The sequence below is a fragment of the Rattus norvegicus genome, chromosome 7, assembly GCF_036323735.1.
Source record: "Rattus norvegicus strain BN/NHsdMcwi chromosome 7, GRCr8, whole genome shotgun sequence".
Classification (NCBI taxonomy): Eukaryota; Metazoa; Chordata; class Mammalia; order Rodentia; family Muridae; genus Rattus; species Rattus norvegicus.
The window spans coordinates 128965559-128986269 of NC_086025.1; the positions used below are offsets into that span (position 1 = coordinate 128965559).

Consider the following 20711-nt stretch of genomic DNA (forward strand, 5'->3'; position numbering starts at 1 on the left):
AGCCTGTTTACTGAGAACTAAGATCAGGTCCTACGTGGGCTCTGTGGCGGGCGCCCCAGTGATCCTGGGACGTGGGAGTTCGAAGTGCAGAAGGTCCACAGAACAGGGCTCATGGGGGTGCAGGTGTGGATGGCAGCTCAGGAATACCTGAGTGTGAAAACCATGAGAAGCTCTTAAAGCAGAGACCTGCTGCCAATCCCGGCTCCCCAGTACCTCAGCTAGTGCTCCAGTCATACCCTGCCGCCATCATGGTAAAGGCAGAGGCAGCCCCCTGTGGATTCTTACTGACTGGCTCTCCGATGGGAGGAATGAACCAAAGAAAAATCCCTGCTAACCCCACAGCTGACCCATTCAGCGTTTGTACAAGGGAAACTTACGGTACTTCTGGGGTGATGAACACTCCTTCTGCCTAAGACAGTGGTTCTGATGCTGCGACCCTTTAATACACTTCCTCCTGTTGTGGTCACCCCAGATTGTTTCATTGCTACTTTGTAACTGTAATGTTGCTACCACTATGAATCGTACTGTAAATAACTGATGTGCGGAATGTCTGCTCTGTGACCCCTGTGAAAGGGTCACTTTGCCTCCAAAGGAGTCACAACCCACACGTTGAGACCCACTGACCTAGAAGGTCCTCCCACCTTCGTGCTATCTGAAGATAACGCTCCTTAAATATAGACATTCTTTAGTGGCACTCTCTTAGTTTTACAGGACAATTGTTTAGAACATGCATTAAGTGACAGACCATGTCTTCTCTTGCCCGGTGCACAGTATAACCATCCCCAGTATCCCACTCTGGTGGGTGCTTCCTCTTTGGCCACCATGTTTCTTCCCACTCCACCCCATTTTTTTCTCATGGCACTCACCTGAGATTTCCCACACGGGGCACCCACCCTTTCCTTACCTGAGCACAGGGCCAGCCCCGGTGCAGCTCTGACTGACTTCTGCTGAAGCTCACTCTGTGTCGTCCTTGGTGGTTTCAGATCCTGCTCATCATCGCCTCTGTGATTGGGATCATTGTCTACAGGCTGTCCGTGTTCATCGTGTTCTCCACGACGCTCCCCAAGAACCCCAATGGGACAGACCCAATCCAGAAGTACCTGACCCCACAGATGGCCACGTCCATCACGGCTTCCATTATTAGTTTCATCATCATCATGATCCTCAACACGATCTACGAGAAGGTGGCCATCATGATCACCAACTTTGGTGAGGTCCTGCCTGGAAAGCCATTGAGCCGTTCTCATTCCCGTGGGTTAAAATCGGTGGGAGCTTTTGAGTGGGAGCATCTTGCTCCAGCCCGTGAGGGAAGTGAGCCGTGCGCATCTTTGTATTTGAAGAGACAGTGGTGGTAATGTCCGAGCTCTGTAAGCACATGAGGCAGAAGAGTATGTTCAGTTACATTAGCTCCCATGTTCTGCCACTGAAAGCAAATGGTCTCTTTATAGTGAGCCAGCAGAATAGGGTCTCGGCTCCCGCCGCAAGTGCGAGCCTCTGTCGTGGAGAAAACAAACTGCCACACTGGTGGCTGTGCGCCATCCCCCATGCCGTCTCCTTTAATACAGTTCTCATCAGCGCTGTCTGCTGTGATGTGTGCCGATTCTGGATGACTTCGAGTCCCAGGCAGCTGCTTCGTGGCTAGGGTTGGGGGCTTCCCACACCCTGCATGCGTGTGGGTCATTCTCAGAGCGTGATGCTCAGAGGTCAGAGGTCAGACTGGCTGAGATTCATAGCTAGGAGGACAATCCTTTGTGCTTCCCAAATGCCTCTAGCAGGGAGTCTGTTCCACTGTTTCCAACAGATCTTACAATTTGTGAAGACAGAAGAACTGGGTGGTCAGTTCAGAGCTCATTTTCTGAGGACTTGGCCATGTTGCTCAGTGGCACGGGCCCAGGGTTTGATTCCCTAGGACCACAAGAGATAGCGGGGGGATTTTAGACCAAAACAGTTCTTGCTGATCTTTGATAGCATAGCATTTATAGGTTTTAAGGAGAGTGTGTGTGTGTGTGTGTGTGCGCGCACACACACACACACACACACACTCCCAAGCACATGGCACAACTTGCCAAGGAAGATATACTGTGTTTCTTTGGGAAGAGGACTCATAACAATGTGCAAACTCAAAACTAACACAGCAGCTATGTTAAGGAATGGAAAGCAGGTTAAATTGAAACAGTGTATCATAGTTCTCTCAGCATGTTATTGGGATATCAGTCTTTGATCTGGGTCTCAGAGCTGTTCGGAATTTCAGTGTCTCTCTTGTGGTTGACCTGACCGCAGAACTCCCAAGGACCCAGACTGATTATGAGAACAGCCTGACCATGAAGATGTTCTTGTTCCAGTTTGTCAACTACTACTCCTCCTGCTTCTACATCGCATTCTTCAAGGGCAAATTTGTCGGCTATCCGGGGGACCCGGTGTACTGGCTGGGCAAATACAGAAACGAAGAGGTGAGAAAAGCAGAGACCTGTTAACTCTCTTGACAGCTGAAGCTGCCACTTGCTTTCTCTCGGCTGCCTAATGAATAGTGACTTCCTTGTGTATTTCTGAGGTATTTTTAGCTGAGAGAACAAACAGAGATGTTAATCTAACGCTTCTTTGCAAGTTGATGCACCTGGAATCTAAATGTTGCTCTCTTTGTGACACGCCAGTGTGACCCGGGGGGCTGCCTCCTTGAACTGACTACACAGCTGACGATCATCATGGGGGGAAAGGCGATCTGGAACAACATACAAGAAGTTCTGCTCCCGTGAGTACCGCATAGGTGTCCTGGGTGGCAGGATGGGGGACAGGTCAGCCCACCCACTGAAATAGTTTACCCACGGAGCCATACCTCTGTCTCTAAAGCAGATTAGAATGTGATGCAATTAAAGGCCTCCGGGCAAAAGGTCCAAGCAGTAGTTTGTATGTGTTTATTAATTATACAGAAAGGCTCAGCAGATGGCTCAGTTGTGATGTGCTTCGTGTGTGAGCATGAAGACCGGAACTAGAAACCTGACCCATGTAAAAAGCCAGGCACTGTCATTAACACCTGTGCCTCAATGTTGGGGAGGGAGGAACAGGAGGATCCCTAGAGCTCACTGGGCAGCTCTGGGCTCAATGATAGACCAGGCCTCAAAGACGCTAGACGAAGATTGAGGAAGACACGAGATGTCAGCCCTGGACTTTGCATGCTCCTGTGCACTTGAGTGTGCACGCAGGCACATGCAGTAGTTATAGAAGCCCTTCCTCTTCACATCTAACAGAAATCCCACCTACTGTAGTTTATGTCTCTTAGGTTATCACTGATGGCTAAGTAAACAGACCTTTGAGAAAGGGCCCTTGTTAGCACTGTGAACTACGCATTGCCACAGACTTGCATAGCATCCGTCCCCATGCATCTAGAAGTCATTAACAGTAGTGTGTTACATGCCTAACATATGCCAGTCTCTGTACTAAGGGCTATGTGTTTCCGTGTGTATGTGTGTATATGGCGGTTACATAGTTATATAGCTTAATTTAACAAATCTTAATCTCCCTTTTGCTAATGGAGATCTGAGGCTTGAAGGGGTGAAATGACTTACCCAGATCACACTGGCAGTGAGGGGTTACAGTGGGATGCCATGACCTCAGACTTAGTGTTGTCAAGAACAGACATCTCCTATGATCCCCGAGATATTAGAAATAATCACCATGGGAGTTTTTGAATAGTTTTCCCAAAACACTGAGAAGTGGCAGGGCACAGTGACTGCCTGATAAGCAAGGCCCTACTGTGGGTTTGTCCACAGTCCAGCACCACTTGTATTTTGTGCAAACAGGACACTTGATATAATAGTTTTCCATTGCAACTTAACAAATTGTTACAAGCTTAGTAGGTTAAAGTAGGGTTCTGTGTCTTCTGGTACTAGAAGTCAGAGGTCTGACATGGGTCTGACTGAGTTAACTTCAAGATGTTAGCTAGCCAAGGCCTTTCCAGAAGTTCTCAGCGGAATCTTCTTTGGCCTTTTCAGGCTTTGAGGACCCGGACCCTTGCCCCGTTTTGTGATCCTCAGCCCCCACTACATTATCCAGAATGGCCTCCTGTACTGTAGTCGATGAGTTCATGGGACCTGATGCTCTTCTGATCTTCTGGAGGCAGGGAACCTCCTTGAGAGGCTGTTCTGACCACACACTTCCTTTTCCAAAGTAGTTTCTGGCTTCCATTTTTTGCTTTCATGAGACTTCTGGTCACCCTTATACTTTGCCTCCTCTGTGATCTCCTTTCTGTTCCAGGACAGCACCAACAGAGCGCCCCCTCTCCTTAACGTCCTCCAGCATGGAGGTCAACTTAGGAAGGATTTTAATTTCAAGATGTAAATTCTTTGCAGCGCCTTTCATCCCGCTGTGCAGTGGGGTGCACATGCCTAGAACTCATCACCGCGTGCAGGCCGACGCCCCCGTGCATTCTTCCCTGCATTCCATCCCCACATTCAACAACTCCCACCTCTTTTTCTGCCCTGAGTCTCTGCCTCCCTCATAGCCAGGTTTCTGTTCACCCCCTCCGAGACCCCGACTGGGTTTCAGTGCATCCACACTCTTCACTGGGGCTTTATCCCCGCCCCCCCTCCAGTGTGACCAGTCAAGGCCCTTCTCAAAGCAAAGACAGCACTCCCCTCCCAGGAAGGGGCTCCATCCTTAGCTGCGAGATAACTTTAATCCTGCTGCACAGAAAACAACCCTTCCTTTCATCGAGTCCATATTTGTGCTTTTCCAGATAAGTGAAAGTAGGTCATGCGCAAATCATGCTGTTTCAATATGAAAATGCGTTTTTTTTTTTTTAAAGGAAAAAACTTAACTCGTTCTCAGGCTACTAAAGCAGCATATTTCCGAGCCAAGCAGGCTGTTTAACACTAAATTTTTTGATAAGCCACTGCTTGGCAGTGAGCTGTTTCCTGAGCTTTCAAAGTTAGTGGGTAAGGGCGTATTTCCCAGATTAATTATGAGCAATCGATAGGTGACTACAGCACCCATGGCCTGTCCCTATTTTGACTTCAGGTAAACTTACTGTTAACAATCGCAGAGATTTCGATTCTGGCTAGAGATACTGATGTATGTTTTTAATTCTCTTCCACTGGCTGGAAACCCGAGACAGCCGAGTGTCCGTCAGGGCAGCCTCCCTGGGGCTGCTGCTCTGCACGGGCCAGTTCCCTGCTTCCACACAGAATCAGGTAGAGCTTCCCAGACCCTTGCTCCACTAAAGAGTGTCAGAGCAAACAACCATCTCGGCTGCGTTCCTGAGGGCGCTATGCCAGTGGAGCACAGTGAAGGATGTTTGACCAGAATTTCTCAGACTTGGCCGTTTCAGGCCCACCCACACCCTTCAGTCAACATGACTTCCTAGACTAAGCCGAGCCTACAGCTAGACTGGTCCCCGCTACAGAGCAGGCGCTGGGCATGAGCCCCACCTCCCACCCTCCCCACCCCCCACCCTCCCCCACCCCCGAGCAAGTGCTGCATTGGCCTCATATGCAAATCATCAATAAATTAGATGGTGTTTTTCTGGAGCCAGAGAATGTCAGCCCGCTGGTCCTCCCAGCACTGATGTTTGAGACAGTCTAGGGATTTTTTTTCTTCCCCAAAGATGATGTTAACATTAAATAATGAAAACCCTAAAAGACCTAGAACATTAGTGTCCTTGGGTGTTCAGCCAGGGGGCAGCGGTCACATTTCTTTCCCTCTATGTATCTCTTATCTTTTCAAAATAATGATGCATTTATATAACAAGAGAAGATACTGTAGTAGAGAAAACCTCCTCAGGAGGGGCTGCCACAAGGCCTCAAGTAGCCACCACTGATATCCTTCAGAAGAACATTGAATTCAGGATGTGGTGGGTGCCCCTGGGTGGGGTGTACTAAAAGGAAATGACGCCTGGCTCTAGTTTGATAAAAGGCCAAGAGAAAATGAGATACAAAGTTTTATTACGCGGTTTGTTAATATTATGGTAATTTGTACGGGAGTTACTTTGTAACCTCTGCTTCTAGTCTTGACTAGGGAGGGAAAGGATCTGGTGCTTTTTTTTTTTTCTTTTTAAAGTTCTGTGATGCAATTCCCATGTGTAGTCAAGGTTGAGATCTGTTGGCCAGGATTCCAGCCCAGTTTGTTGTTATTTTTGCTTAAAAAAAAAGTTCAGAAGATGGATGGATTTCTATTACAGAGGAGTAATTCAACTCGGGAAAATGGAACAATAGGCTTGGAGTCTATAGCTCAGAAAGCCAGGCAGAGTCATCTACTGTGGCCTGGGAAGACAGCATGAGAGGAGGGAGAAGTATCTGCTGAGTTAGGTATATACCAGGACAGAGGATGTATGGGACGCCCACAAGAAAAATGCCTGCTTTTTCCAGGCCATGGACAGTGTTCAGAAAAGGCTGGGGAGTGGGAGGTGGAGCAAACAAACCAACAGAGAGGGAGCCCTTATTCATCATGGTTTGGTGTCACCTATGTGACACCTGGAACAGCTGCAGCGATATTTGAGGCGTCTTGGGATCTTTGAGTTGACATATAGGAGGAGGCTTTGCGGTCCACAATGACATCCTTAAGCAGGAGCTATTAGTCCACATGGCCTGGTGTCTCCAAGCCAAGATTCCAGTCATAGCTCCATATTCAGTGGCCTCCGCTTGTTAGCTCATATTAGTCAGCAGGAGGTCCCGTGTGTGTGGGGAAGCGTGCTGGCCCCCTTTCCCCGTCTGTTTTCCCATTAATCCTGACATCTGCCCTGGCCAGCGGACATCCCAAGGGCACATTTTAACTCCACCAGAAGAGCAAGGGAGTGTAGGTTTTAGGGGCCTCCGAATCTGAGTTTTCCCACTTGCCTGACCTCCTACAGAGGAAGTGGGAAGAGATGGGGAAGCCAGGGCCAGGTTCTGTGGACGGGTGTCTGCCCTGAGTGAGGCCACACTGGTAGTCAGGGGAGACTGCAGTGAGACCTCCAGCAGGAGGAAGGCCAGCACAGTGAGAAAACTCTTGTCAGCCTCGCATTTTAAACACTTGGTGGGATGGAGGAACAGGTGAGGACCTGCACCGGTTGGTAGTGTTTGTCTTTAGATCCCCGTGATGGGTCCTCATTGTCAGAGCTTCCGACCCACACAAGTCTATTGTCTAAGCAACCAAAGTGTAGGAGATGCTGTGTGTGCACTCGAAGGCAGCTGCCAGTTGAGGAGTTTGTCACAGACCCGTGGCCAGTTCTGTTGCCGTTTGAGATCTGTTTTCAAGGCAGATTGCTAGGAAAAGAGCAGGCATTTTTCAGGGACAGAGGGATGTGATATTCAAAAGGAAAAGACAGACTGCTGGAATAGAGCGGTGTGCAGTGGTACACAGGGCAGGCTCTGCACCCTAATCTGGAGGACCTCCACCTCTTCTGTTGTCCTCAAGTTGTTTGGTTTGAGGCAGAGCCTGAGAACTATTTTATCATTTTTGTGTGTAGTTTTCTGGAGTAGCCCCTCACTTCCCATAGCTAAGAACACCTAGATCCCTCCCCCACTGGTCTCAGAGATCCTATGCCAGTGTGGTGGCCTTGTTTCCTGCTTCCTGGGATCCTAAGAGTTGTCAAAGGCAGGTCTGATCCTGCCTCAGGCTGTCTGTAGTCGCTAGTAAGTACCCCAGCCTGGAGGTGCTCACCCTGACGCTTACTTAGCCTTCTGCCTCCTTCAGTGCCTCACAATTACTATTAAAAGGTGACCATCTGTCATGGTTGGAATATGCTTGGCCCAGGAAGTGGCACTATTTGGAGGTGTGGCCTTGTCGGAGTGGGTGTGTCACTGTGGGAGTGGACTTTAAGATCCTCACCCTAGCTGCCTAGAACTCAATCTTCCACTAGCAGCCTTCAGATGAAGATGTAGAACTCTCAGCTCCCCCTGCACCATGCCTGCCTGGATGCTGCCATGTCCCCACCTTGATGATAATGGACTGTAAACCAGCCCCAATGAAATGCTGTCCCTATAAGAGTTGCCTTGGTCATGGTGTCTGTTCACAGCAGTAAAACCCTACCTGAGACGCCATCCCTGGTTCTCCTTGCACACTATTACAAATAGAGCTTGTCCGTAGCAGCTAGGACTAGTCTGTGTCGTTGCCTTTCTTCTGCCAATTTCACTGATAATTCTCATACTGAATGATTAGAGAAAAATTGGACAAACTGAAGATGTTTACCATGCAAAAGAGAGACCCTGATTTCTTGGGAGGATTACATAGTCAGCTTTGAGATAGCAAGAAATACTTAATGATGCAGGCCTGACAATGTGTGTTCTAATCTATAATTTGATCTTTCTGACAGGTGGGTTATGAATCTAATTGGACGATATAAAAGAGTCTCGGGATCAGAAAAGATAACCCCACGATGGGAACAGGATTACCATCTGCAGCCCATGGGCAGGCTGGGATTGTTCTATGAGTACCTTGAAATGAGTAAGTTTTCTGTAAAGTATGTCGGGGTGCGTGTTGGAGTTGAAAAGCATCTGTTGTTGAGCCACAGAATTATTTAGTGCATTGATGTGAAGAGCTGTGTGTTTTTCTCTACCAGGATAAAATTATATAGTAGAGAAAAATCAAAGCTTTCAGATACAACGGCTGTGTGTGTGGTTTTGTTAATGTCTATGTTGTTCAAAGCTAAGGATTTATTACTCTGCAATGAGATGGAACTTTCCTTGACGTATCACTTTGCTGTGAGTTCTCAGAGTGTTCTGGCTGTGTTGTCTGTGAAGGAACCCTATCACTGTCATGATTCAGGCAGCTTGAGCCCGAGTCCATGCAGACACTGCGACGGGCAGGAACAGAATCACGGAGCAAGCCCGGGAGGACGTGCTCCCTCATGGCAGGAGGAACTCTGTTGCCCTTTCATACCTTGGTCCTGCCCGAGATGGCCTCAGGTTTCTTCTGTGCAGGCTTTGTATGTGGTGCATGAGCAAAGAGAGCCAGTGTACGGCCTGGAGTTAGGACTTGGCACAGGTCCCGCCCTACCTTCCTGAATGTCTTGTCCATTTGTGGATTACTTGCCCAGACTGATGGGTGTGGCTTTAAGCTCTGTTGCCTTTAAATAGCTGCAGCTCAGAACAGACTCCCTTTGGCAACGCTAACCTTTCTATTGTGAATGACCTGCTAAATCTAAAAGATGGCTAACTGTTTACATATTCTCTGTCCTTTCTCTGAAACTTTACAATGAATCACTTTTTTTTTAAGGTAGCGAGAACAGAAAAACAGGCATAAAACTGACAGGCCTTATGTTTACGCAGAGGAGTTGGTGTCTTTTCCAGGACAGTGTTTCCTGCAGATTGGGGGGTGGGGAGGTGGATTATTAAATCACATTCTATGTATAAAGTCCCTTTTCAAAAATATGCAGAGTGCACAAGAATATCTGTCTGTATGGGTGAGTAAACAGTCCATTTTGTGTCTGTCAGCAGCCTGGGGTCAGATTTGAAGTTCGTTTTTGCTTTTTGTCAGGATTGGGTTTTACTAAGGGTGCAGCATCAGTGCTGACCAAGTTGAAGTCAGTCCATGTTCTCACTAACTGTCTCTTGCCAGGGCCACTGTCACCATTAACAATAGCACGTTGGCATAGAATGCTATCTATCTGAGCCTCTCCCCAGCAAAGAAGACTTTACAGGAAGTTGTTTTTTCCCAAATTAATTAGCTAACTGTATGCCATTCAGGGGAAAGCAACATCCCATGCCTTGGGGGAGAAAAAAAAATCAGACTTTTAGAGTTTCATAGACCTATTAGATAGTTATGGACTAATTAATCTCGTCTCATCCTACCCTACAGTATATGTATGATATATATTCTGTCATAACAGACGAGATTTCTTACAGTGCTTTGTCCCCATGCCTTACAGCCATCCCAGCGATCTTCCCAGGTTTCTGAGTACAGGCAGTCTGTTACTAGGTAGTCAGTAACACAGTGAAATCTGTGTTTAGTGTTAAGTTGTGGAAGATACATTCTTCAGTACCCTTTGAATTCTTGTCTTACTCCTCTAAAAATAAATACTGTCTTTGGGAGTGGTGCCACTCCCACGGGACCCTCACGGTGTTCTTCCACATTTGCCAGCAACACCACTGTGTACCTTCCTTTAGGCACCTCCCCATGGGTGTGGCCTTCCCTCTTCCACCACCACGTCCCAGCAGTTAGCCCTGTGACTTCCACCGGCTACCACAGTTCCTTGCCTCTCATTCCTTCTCACAGCTCTTGAGGAACCTCCACAGATCCACTTAGCTCCCCTTGTAGGGCTAGGCAGCCTTGACTCCCATAATCCTGTGCGTGCATGAATGCCTCTCCCCCCCTCCACTCCTGTTGGAGGCAACTACTAAGCCCTTAGCATGAGTGCTTGGAACTTAGTACTCCCAGGTACTTGCTACCTTTGGTGCAAGTATACAACCGCTTGTCAATCCTACATTTGCATTGCCCCACCCACTCTCTGCCCACTGAGGCTGGATGCCCTATGGTTTTTGTTCTTGTTACTGCTGCTAGTGAATTTCTTTTAAAGTGAATTTCCCCCATGATTTCAGATTGGGTATTAGCCAGAGTTGCCTGGCAAAATCTTAGACCCCACCTCAGAGAACTTGAGGAGAGGAACAGCTACTGATAGTAAAGTCTAGAAGCTGAAGATACTGTTTCTGTACCTTGGGCCTACCAGTCATAGACACGGGCCTCTTGAGAATGTGGTGACGGCATCTTCCTCGTTGGTAGGTGCCATAGCCAAGGGCACGAAAGCAAGGTCATGAGTCCTCCATGTCTCTCCTGCACTGAGTCTCCACATTTGCCTTGTTAATTGCACCCATCCCCAAAGCAAACTTTCAAAAATCATGAGGATAAAGGCTATTTTCCTTTATTTCCTGTTGTTGGGTTAAAATACCCTGAGAAAAGCCATTTAAGGGAGGGAAGAGGTTCATTCTAGCTCACAGTTCAAGGTACTACAGTCCACCATGGTGCAGAAGCCCAAGCAGTGTGGGAGCGTGAGGCATCTGGTCACATCACATCTACAGAAACCGAGAAAGACACGTGTGTGCTAATGTTTACCTTTCCTTAACCACTGTATACAGCCCGGGGCTCCCTGCCCACGGCAGAATCTCCCCACATTAATAAACGGGATTGAGATACTCCCTGACAGGCACACCCCAAGGCCCATCTCCCAGGAGACTCTAGATGCTGCTGTGGTGACACTGTCAACCATTACAGTGATCTCCACAGACGAGGCTTCCTGTTGTGAGTCACTCAGCTCTTTAACATCACCCATGCTCACCAATTTTCTCCCTGTGACACACCTACCAGATGGGCCACACTCTCTAGAGAGGGGACCCGCAGTCTCCCTGGCCTCTCTTGTGTTCCTGTCCACCTCCTGCACTGAAGACTTCTAGTCCTTAAATGAATGGCTTTCTAGTGTGGCAGATGGGTCACTCCCATGTGTTTGCTCACTACCCAGTGTTGGGTGTGCCACTGTGCCAAGCTGAGATTCGATGCATGCTCTCACGGAGCTGGACACATGGCAGTTTGTGTAATAAGAGCCAAGTAGGGGTTGGGGATTTGGCTCAGTGGTAGAGCGCTTGCCTAGGAAGCACAAGGTCCTGGGTTCGGTCCCCAGCCCTGGGGAGGGGAAAAACAAAAAAAACCAAAAAAAAAAAAAAAAAAAAGAGCCAAGTAGAGGCTCGGTCAAGCAGATGGTGTGTGAATATGATTCTGAAAAGCGAGTGTTAGCATCAAAGGTGTGGTGGAGGAAGTGGACGGGACTCGGAGTAGTGGAGGACTAGACACGTTGGAAAATGCAGAGCTACTCCCTGACTGCCTCAGTGTTACACAGACAGAGCATCTCTGAAGCAGAGACTCCATGGTGGGAATCTGAGGTAAACTACAGACGTAGGAGATGGCCTCTGTGTGCATAGCCAGGGCTTGGGATTCAGATGAATGAATGGGGGTTTATAGGGATATTGGTAAGCAAGAGAACTGTGTGTCGTTTTGTCGAAGGTCAGATTATTCCGGAAGCAGAGTGGCAGCCATTGGATGGGGTCTGTATTTGGTGGAAGGATGATTAATTAGGTTACAGCAGTCAACGCCGGTAAGGGAAAAGTTCATAAACAGAGGTTGTGCGCATGGGAATAGATGTGGCGAGACTGGGTTTGGTGAGCATTGGAGAGGTGACTCGGGAGGTCGATGAGGGATAGGATTTCCAAGATACCTCCCAGGAGATAGAATGTGCAGGAGGGGAGCTGGTGTGGAGATGCTCTGCTGTCTGTAGGACGTGAGGATGGCAGTGTTACTGGGGAAAGTAGGTGCACAGGTTAGGCACTGAGGAGCTGAAGGTGAGACCATGGCGGGTGGATCGGGCGTGCCTTGCAGGAGTTTGAGTGAAGCAGGGTTCTCTCCACAGAGAAGGCTTTTGAGGGTACCAGCGTTATTCGGGGGAGACTGAAACATAGCAGACAGGTTCATAAGACAGGAGGGAAAGTCAAAGCTAAAACCCTGTGGATGCTAGAGCTGTAGGAAGCAGATGGCGCCCTACTGGGAATGGAGTTCTAGAAGCTCGTATTTAAAATATAACTTGCCTTTTTACGTTAAGTAAAAACAAATCAAAAACCATCCTGTGGAGAGGGAGCTGCCTGGCCCTGTCAGAAACTATCTGTCTAAACGAGCGAGGTCAAGAGCACTCCTGGGCTTTGGCGTGCGCAGCCACATCTGGAGGTGGGGTTGGGAAGCTGCAGGAGTGGCTTCCGTACAGTGGTGAGGGCTCGTGGGATGCACAGCTTAGAGGATGGGGTGACTGGCAGAGAAGTGTGGGTTCTGCCCGCCATCCTGAAAATGCTGTAGAGCAATGGGGGATCTTCACAATGAGTGGTTTCCGCCTCACTAACACCTCTTATTCTTCATTCCAAAGGGTGCTTAGAAAGTTCTTCTCTCACTGTGTTTAATGTAAGAAAAAAAAATGGCTTAATCCCTTTGGGGGTGAAAGTGACGAAGGCCCTGGCTTTTCCAGTGATGTAGCCAGCTGTGTGAGAACCCATGAATATTTGTATTTCTTCGTTAAAACCCTCTGTTTAATCGGTACCGTGTCTGCGTGTACTTGAACCCAGTGTCATTTTGAACTGGATTCTTTATCAGAGTAATCTACAGTAATTGCCAGTGTTATTTTAACTGTTTGTTGATGTCTCTTGAAATTTAAGTGTCTAAGATAGCCATAAGGAATTACTAGCTAGATTTGTATATATCCCCAAATTGACTCTAGCTGATTAAGAATATGCAATTTGTTCATTCATTTTTTCTACAATAACCATTAGCCTTAACATTTATCATTAGCTTATTCTAACCAAGCATTGTTTTCGTTATTATAAACGGCGTGGTTTCTCTTTTGTGCTTTTAACTGTGTTATTTCTGGCCTCTCTTGAACAATCAAGATCTGGCTATGCTACACTCTCATTCTAACACAGGGACCCCAAGCTGTCCTTCCAATAGGTTGGACACTGACTGGGTTGCCACAGTCAACTCTGCCCCATTCTGCAGTCTCTTACTTGCCTGGCCCAAGACTGTGGATAGCGGTTAGAGAGGTACAGAGGCAGGCATGACTCCTGCTGCTAATACAGCTTGGGCCCTTGCCTGTCTGGCTTTCCTGATGCTGACCATGCCTGCCTGGCCTGTGGCTTAGCTTCTCCACATTCTGAAGTACTCCTCTCCTAGGCTGATATACCGCACACAGCCCTGCCCTTCTTGAGCAGAATGGAGTGAAGGCCTAGAAGAGTTGTCAGGTGACCTCTCCTCCAGTCTTGGGCTCACTCTTACCTGTGTAGGTGTCTTCCATGGCTCTGCTAGTAAGGCTGGAAGGACCTGGGAGACGTTTCTCGGCTAGATCTTTGGTCTTACCCCATTCTTCATCCCCTCCACGGCGGAGTTTATCCTTTATTTATACCAAGGTCACATACATTTCTGATGAAGAGAAAAGGCTGAGTTACCACTAGAATCTTGATCTTGGGACCACACAGACTGACAAGGGTTAGGGCTCTCCCGAGTGCGTGCGTGTGACACAGAGGCGATGAAGTTTGCTTGTTGCTAGCAGGCTTCCAACATTCCTCCGAGTATCGGCTTCATATCCACGCATTTCGTTTCCTCTTTGCTTACTAGATACTTGCACTCTGTTCGTTTTTAAATCCCAAACCCTGGGTCTGCTTCTCATAGCATCTTAAGAGGCAGAGTGAACAATACGCTTAGGTTGCCTCCAGCGTATGACCACCAAGTAACCGTGCTTGACTCAGAGTTTCCAATGCGCCGTTTCTTCTGAGCGAATCCCACGTGTGTGGGAAAGGAGCTGTATTTAGTCACCTTTCTTTGGATTTCATACTCATGTTTTGTATTTGTCCTGCCCTGAGCACTGTGTTGTGACTGCCCGTGGCTGTGTCTCCTTACTGGGGTGGGTCCTTTGTTGGCCTTTTAAATTTCTTTACAAGCATAGAGGAAAATACATCGTCCTCCCATCTGTCCTCCCCACCATGATGTGTGTCCATTCCGTTGACAGTTATTCAGTTTGGGTTCGTCACCTTATTTGTGGCCTCTTTCCCACTGGCTCCCCTGCTGGCCCTGGTGAACAATATACTGGAGATAAGAGTGGATGCGTGGAAGCTTACAACACAGTTTCGACGCATGGTGCCAGAGAAAGCCCAGGATATCGGCGCGTGGCAGCCCATCATGCAAGGAATAGCCATCCTGGCCGTGGTGACCAACGTGAGTAGCCTGGGGTTCACGGGGAGACCACCCAGTATTATCTTTACACGGGTGGGTGTTTCGCCTGCGTGGATGTGGACCACATGTGCACTTGGTGAAGCCAAAAGAGGGAATAGAAGCCCCCCCGGAGCTGAAGTTTCAGACGGTTGTGAGCTGCCCTGTGGGTGCTAGAATAGAACCTGGGTCTGTTGCAAGAGCAGCAAGAGTTCTTCACCACTGAGCTATTTCTCTAGCCCCGGTGCGGTATTGAATTGCTATTGCAACTGTCTCCCAATACATTTTAATTTTTTATCATCATCATCATCATCATCATCGACTCACCCACCAGGACATCTTGCAGAGGGATCGCTGTTTCTCCTCTGCCAATGTCTTTATCTAAAGAAACAGAGTAATGAAAACTGAAACTTTTACTCATCTATGACATAAAAGTGCTTTTAAACACAGGCAGATACAGGTTCATACTGGGTCAGAGCATCCTAAAAGCATCCCACCATATATCATCACTGTATATACATACACGTGTGTGTGTGTGTGTGTGTGTGTGTGTGTGTGTGTGTGTGTGTGCGCGCGCATCCATCCTAACTATAGGTTAGTGGCCCTCTTGTCTTCAGGGAGATAAGCTCTTATGAGAGGTGGGGCAGTCCCAGCTGTGAGGGACACAGGTCCAACCTGTGTATGTTGTTTACTTGGGCAGAGGCCAAGCAGCAGCTCTCCAGCGGACCAGTTTAACACCAGCCATCAGCGGATCCTGCCTACGAATGTCCTCAGAAACAGGGTTATTTCTGCCCATATTTCACTACTAATCTTACCAGACCCAGCTTCCCAAACAAAATGATTTTTCAATTTTAGTTTCTTAAGCCACAATTTGCTGAGTCCCCGGGAGCTCCTGCAAAAGCAGAAGAGAAAGTGGCCGTGGCCGGCTCAGGCGCTGGAAGCCGGAAGTGCACTGTGAAGTCAGGAGGATCTGAGCTCCACATCCCAGCACCACTGCTCGAGCTGCGTGGCCCTGGCCCCACACACTGCTGAGTCCCTTTTTATATGTGTTACATGAATGGTTCTATACTCAGCATGGCTTGGGAAGTCACTTGAGTTGCAGCCGGAGCCTGGTCCTTATCCACATAGTGGCCGCTGTTTGACGTCATTACCTGACATCTTTAACACTGGTTCCCTGAGGGCTCTGACGGGCACCTCAGAATCAGTCACCCCCTTGACTGGTTTCCATGAAACATGTTAGCTGTCACCCCACCCCCACCACTTTTCTGAACTGTAGGCAACCTCTAGCGTTGAGAAACTGATGGGTTACATCAGTTTCTTCTCGCCCAAACAGCCCCCACCTTCAGTGCCCACTGTGTTTGAAAATGAAGGCTGATGTTTAGAGCTGTGACAGCAAGGCCTTTCGAGTCCACAGCCATGAGAGCAGGAATCTGCCACAGCCAGTGTGCCACAGTACATTAGGCAGGGCAGGAACGCAGATCCGAGTGCTTCAGGCACGAAGGTTTGAAACTAAAAGGGTTTTTTGTTTGACCCTCAGAAACAGAAAATTGATCTGGTTCAAACTCCTGATTCCTCAAGTGTTTTGGAACGATTCTGTTAGGCACCTTCTCTCTTTATCTATGGCGACGTGGCTCTCCTCCATGAGCAGAGATGCAGAATTGGCTGGGTCTCCAAAGGGGTATGTGTGTGTGTGTGTGTGTGTGTGTGTGCGCGCGCGCCTCTCTATACGTGTACTCATGCAGACACACATCCGCTGTCTAATTGGGGTTACTTGTCACCTTACTATTATAATATGCCCTAGCCAAGCCCCTCACTAGATCGTGTCATTTGGTCACACTATTGACAACCCTTCAGCCCATATTGTTAGCATTTGTCACACTTACAGGAAACACGTCTGTTACCCCATGTATATAGCCCTCCCCCCTGAAGTGCTGTCCATAACGGCCACAGCCTGGTGTGTGCAGAAGGAAGGAGGGAGGCCACCCGGGTAGGAGGCACTGAGCGGGAGTGCGCTGGGAAGTCACTTGAGTTGGAAGCCGACGGTTCCATAAATAAGCCCCGATGTCATTGTCATGCCACGCCAGAGCATCTGCTATCGAAGGGCAGTTTTAATTTATTTTGATATAAATGGGACGTGTGTGCAGAGCAGCATGGGGAACGGGACAGCTACGTTATGTGTGTTCTTGCGGCGCATCCCAGAGCGGCTCAGTTCAGGGGGAAAGGTGCCTTGTCAGGAAAACAAAGAACTGTGGTTCTGATTGCAGTTTTTGTTCTTCCCCCAAAGTTTATCTCCGGTGATTCTGTTAAAAGATGGCCTGGTGTTGGGGATTTAGCTCAGTGGTAGAGCGCTTGCCTAGCAACCGCAAGGCCCTGGGTTCAGTCTCCAGCTCCGAAAAAAAGGAAAAAAAAAAAAAAAAAAGATGGCCTGGAGTTAAAGGAGAGCGGGAAGATATGGAGATCTGGCAGGAGACCAAGTCTTCCTGTCTTACCTCACAATTGACAGGCAGGCATGCATACACACACACACACACACACACACACACCCCACAGAGATCAGGATGCTGGCTTCATTGTTTTTCTGCTTTGCCCGAATCTTGTCTGTTAGTTTGTAGTCTCATTGTATCTAAGTCGTATGTCCGGATGACTACCATTAAAAATCACTGCGAGCCAAAAGACGCACGTCTGTTCTTGTGCTTCGGTTGATGGTTGGCCTAACATGGATACAATTTCCCCTTTGTCCCCGCAAGCCGTTTCCTATACCAGAGGTTAAGCCTCAAATTAAAGCTCTTTGGGGAAGGTGCATGTAGTTCTAAGTAGGCTTTCGTCCCAGAACACTTCTGCCTGGCATAGACACGGGCTCATAACTGGCCCATTTATTCCTTCTACGCAGGAACATACGGAGCTGTGTTAAACGATAATTTATGGTTTCGGAACTTTATCCTGTTAATCTTCTGGATGCTCAGATACGGGGTTGTTATAAAGCTAGCATTGTTTCCTGACTGAGTAGTTTATCAGGCCATGGATTGTGTAAGGAAGTCTAAGATAGCATGGCAGAGGGGAATGAGAGTTTAGTGGCCATTATGTAACCATGGATCAGGAGAGGTATGTTTTAGTCAGTTTTCAAGCAAGTGATTTTTATTTAAAAAACAAAACAAATCACTCTTTATCCTGCAAATCAGTTCTATGGAGCAAGGTTCTATTCATGCTATAAGTGTTCTAACTGAACTACAGCCGACTCCTGGCTCTGTGAAGAAGCACGCTGAGGTTAAGTGGATGTTGTAAGGGAGCGCAAGGCCCTGGGTTCGGTCCCCAGCTCCGAAAAAAAGAACCAAAAAAAAAAAAAAAAGTGGATGTTGTACACACAGGAGGCACAGTCAGTCTCCCCGCTTCAGCTCTTCATGGTGCCCCAGTATAGTCAGTCATTCTCCACAAATCGTCTCGGGTATTTCAGAAGCTCAGCGAGCAACCATTGGTCGTTCCAATCTTCCTTTAGAGTGGAAGGCCTCCCAACGTGTCTTCTACATGGACTATGTGTAACTTACACTGAGAGATGCAGCTTGTTGGAAACCGAGGTTCTGTTGTACCGTGAACCGTAGCTGCCATCCTGACACGCCTTTCTCATTTCCCCCAATGCAGGCCATGATCATTGCCTTCACCTCAGACATGATCCCCCGCCTGGTGTACTATTGGTCCTTCTCCATCCCTCCCTATGGGGACCACACTTACTACACCATGGACGGCTACATCAACAACACTCTCTCGGTCTTCAACATCACCGACTTCAAAAATACAGACAAAGAAAACCCGTACATTGGGCTTGGCAACTACACCCTGTGCAGGCAAGTCTTCACTCACCTGTTTGAAAAATGTCCTTCATCTTATAAAAAAAGCTCTTGGTATGTGTGATAAGATTCTAACTGGTATCGTTTAAGTCGGTGTTAGATGAGACACTTTTCACAGTGCTTTCTTTTCGGTAATACTCAGATTAACGCTGTTGGAGAGCAATGGTAGAACCTGTGAACCAGACTTGAAATGTGTTCAAATGGACACATTGTAACAATGGAGGACAAAAGCCTCCCGAGTCTGAGGAATGGAGATAGCTGAGAGAGCTACAGATTCAGACCATTCCCTTCTAAGCCTGCCTTGTGAAGGTGGGGAAGGCAGCTGATGTGGTAGTTCTCACCAATCAGGCACAACGCATAAAACCAGAAGTGCTGGTGCGTGCCCACAGCCCGGCACTGAGGGGTGTATTGCTACAGGTAATTGTTTCCAGTGGAAGCTAACCTAAGATACATAGTAAGTTCAAGGCCAGCCTGGGGTACATAGCAAAACTCTATTTCAGTAAAATAAAAATAGAAGAGCGAGCCAGCCATTCAGGCTGTAGCCCAGCAGGAGAGAACACCGGCGTCCTTGGGCATGAGCCCGGGTTCCATCCCCAACAGTGCAGTGAAAGAAATTGTTATTCAAGGACGACCGAAAAGCTAGTGATGACACACTGGCACCTCAGCAAAGACATAAAGGTAGATGCATTCAAGGGGTGTCACGTGCTCTGGTGGCTGGGAATGTCAACTGTGGATAGAGCACACCAGGTCACTTACCAGTTGGTAGTTTGTTGACCACGTAGGTCCTGCAAATTTATTTCCTCTATTACGGTTTCTTAAACCCAAATTCACTTAATTCAACTGCTCCGAGCCGCTCTGATTCAGATTTCCAGTATCACAACCAAGAAGTCAGACAAGACTAAGACCACTGTCCCAAGTGGTCAGCTTGTTCTGACTGTGCAGAATGCTGATCTCAGCAATTACATTCCTGTATGTCTAATACCTCACGGCCCAGGAATTAGAAGTGGGCTGCCCGAGGAAGACAAGAGTTGCGTGAAAGCCCTGAGTTAACCAGTAGGCTCCACCGGGTGGGATGGTGCAGTCGGCTCCATGAGATAGCTAAATTGTTTTGTGTCTTCTCAGAAAGCAGGGATGGAGCCTTGGGGAAAATACACAAACTTTGTAAAGAAGCGTCCTGTTTTACCCAGCTGGATTCCTCACTTTCTCGTTACATGCTCAACGATAAGATACTCCTGGATACTTAAGTTGAACTTAAGGTGAAATGTATGTGATGTCCACTTTAAAAATCATTGCATCAAAGATGACTCCAGTGTTAAGTCAGGCTCTCGTTCACAGTGTTAAACCAAAAGATTTGTCTCCTAACGTGCCTGGTTGTACTTCCAGGTACCGTGACTTCCGAAACCCACCCGGGCACCCACAAGAGTATAAACACAACATCTACTATTGGCACGTGATTGCCGCCAAGCTGGCTTTTATCATTGTTATGGAGGTAAGAGAATGGGCTCTGAGAGAGCCTGTGGCCACCCATCTATGTCCTTTAAGTATTACCAACTTTACTCAATGTATATATTAGGACATGAACTAACTAATCAGGCTTGGCCTGAGAGTAGATAGTCCGTAACACTGAATGAAGTAGCCGTCTGCTTTAAATGTTAAAAAGCAAGCCCATGACAAGGGAGATTCAGTTCCTTTTGTACACTGGGGCACACCGAGCGGCATGTTGGATTGTGAAAGGCCTCTGCCCAGGTAGCTATGGTGTATGTATGTTTCATGCTGCTACGTGGAGCACCCCCAACTCCTTATAGCACCTCTCTCGTTCTCGCTCGTTCTCGCTCGCTCTCGCTCTCTCTCAAGTTAGTGCTGAGGAAATGACACGGCTGTAGATTGTCAGTTGATCTAGCCAGTGTCTGAGAGGTCGTTACTAGTAATAAATTAGGGAGCCTATTTGCTGGGCAAAGAAAGACATCAACCCTCGCTTGGTTAAGCCGCAAACCATAGGTAAGTCTTCTGTCATGTGTAAACACCAATCAAGCAGAATTCTGAGACTTTGCAATCTGATTTGAAGATAAATAAACAATAGACTAGGAAATGGGGGATGGAGGAAAGGGACACGTCCCGTGATAGACAACAGGTGGTGGCCACGGAACAGAAAGTACAGCATACGTCATAAAG

General features: G+C 47.9%; 1 protein-coding gene and 1 long non-coding RNA gene across 8 annotated transcripts in view; one reads left to right on the forward strand and one right to left on the reverse strand.

Annotated features, from left to right (window-relative positions):
• Ano6 (anoctamin 6) overlaps nt 1-20711 on the forward strand; it is a 179964-nt gene that overhangs the window by 152717 nt on the left and 6536 nt on the right. For all 6 annotated transcript variants that reach the window (XM_008765735.4, NM_001401001.1, XM_039079320.2 and 3 more), the window contains 7 exons: nt 984-1209; nt 2281-2450; nt 2652-2749; nt 8285-8415; nt 14498-14703; nt 18334-18536; nt 19923-20028. In XM_008765735.4, coding sequence (XP_008763957.1) covers nt 984-1209; nt 2281-2450; nt 2652-2749; nt 8285-8415; nt 14498-14703; nt 18334-18536; nt 19923-20028 — 1140 coding nt within the window. The remainder of the gene's footprint in view (nt 1-983; nt 1210-2280; nt 2451-2651; nt 2750-8284; nt 8416-14497; nt 14704-18333; nt 18537-19922; nt 20029-20711) is intronic.
• The window catches only part of LOC134479558 (uncharacterized), a 170587-nt gene continuing 158287 nt past the window's right edge, over nt 8412-20711 (reverse strand). Inside the window, exons 6-7 of one of the 2 annotated variants that reach the window (XR_010053052.1) lie at nt 13768-15078; nt 8412-10979 (exon numbers count right to left, since the gene is read on the reverse strand). This is a non-coding gene — a long non-coding RNA (uncharacterized LOC134479558). Of the gene's footprint in view, nt 10980-11638; nt 15079-20711 lie in introns of those variants that run through there. The other variant, XR_010053051.1, reaches the window with a different exon arrangement.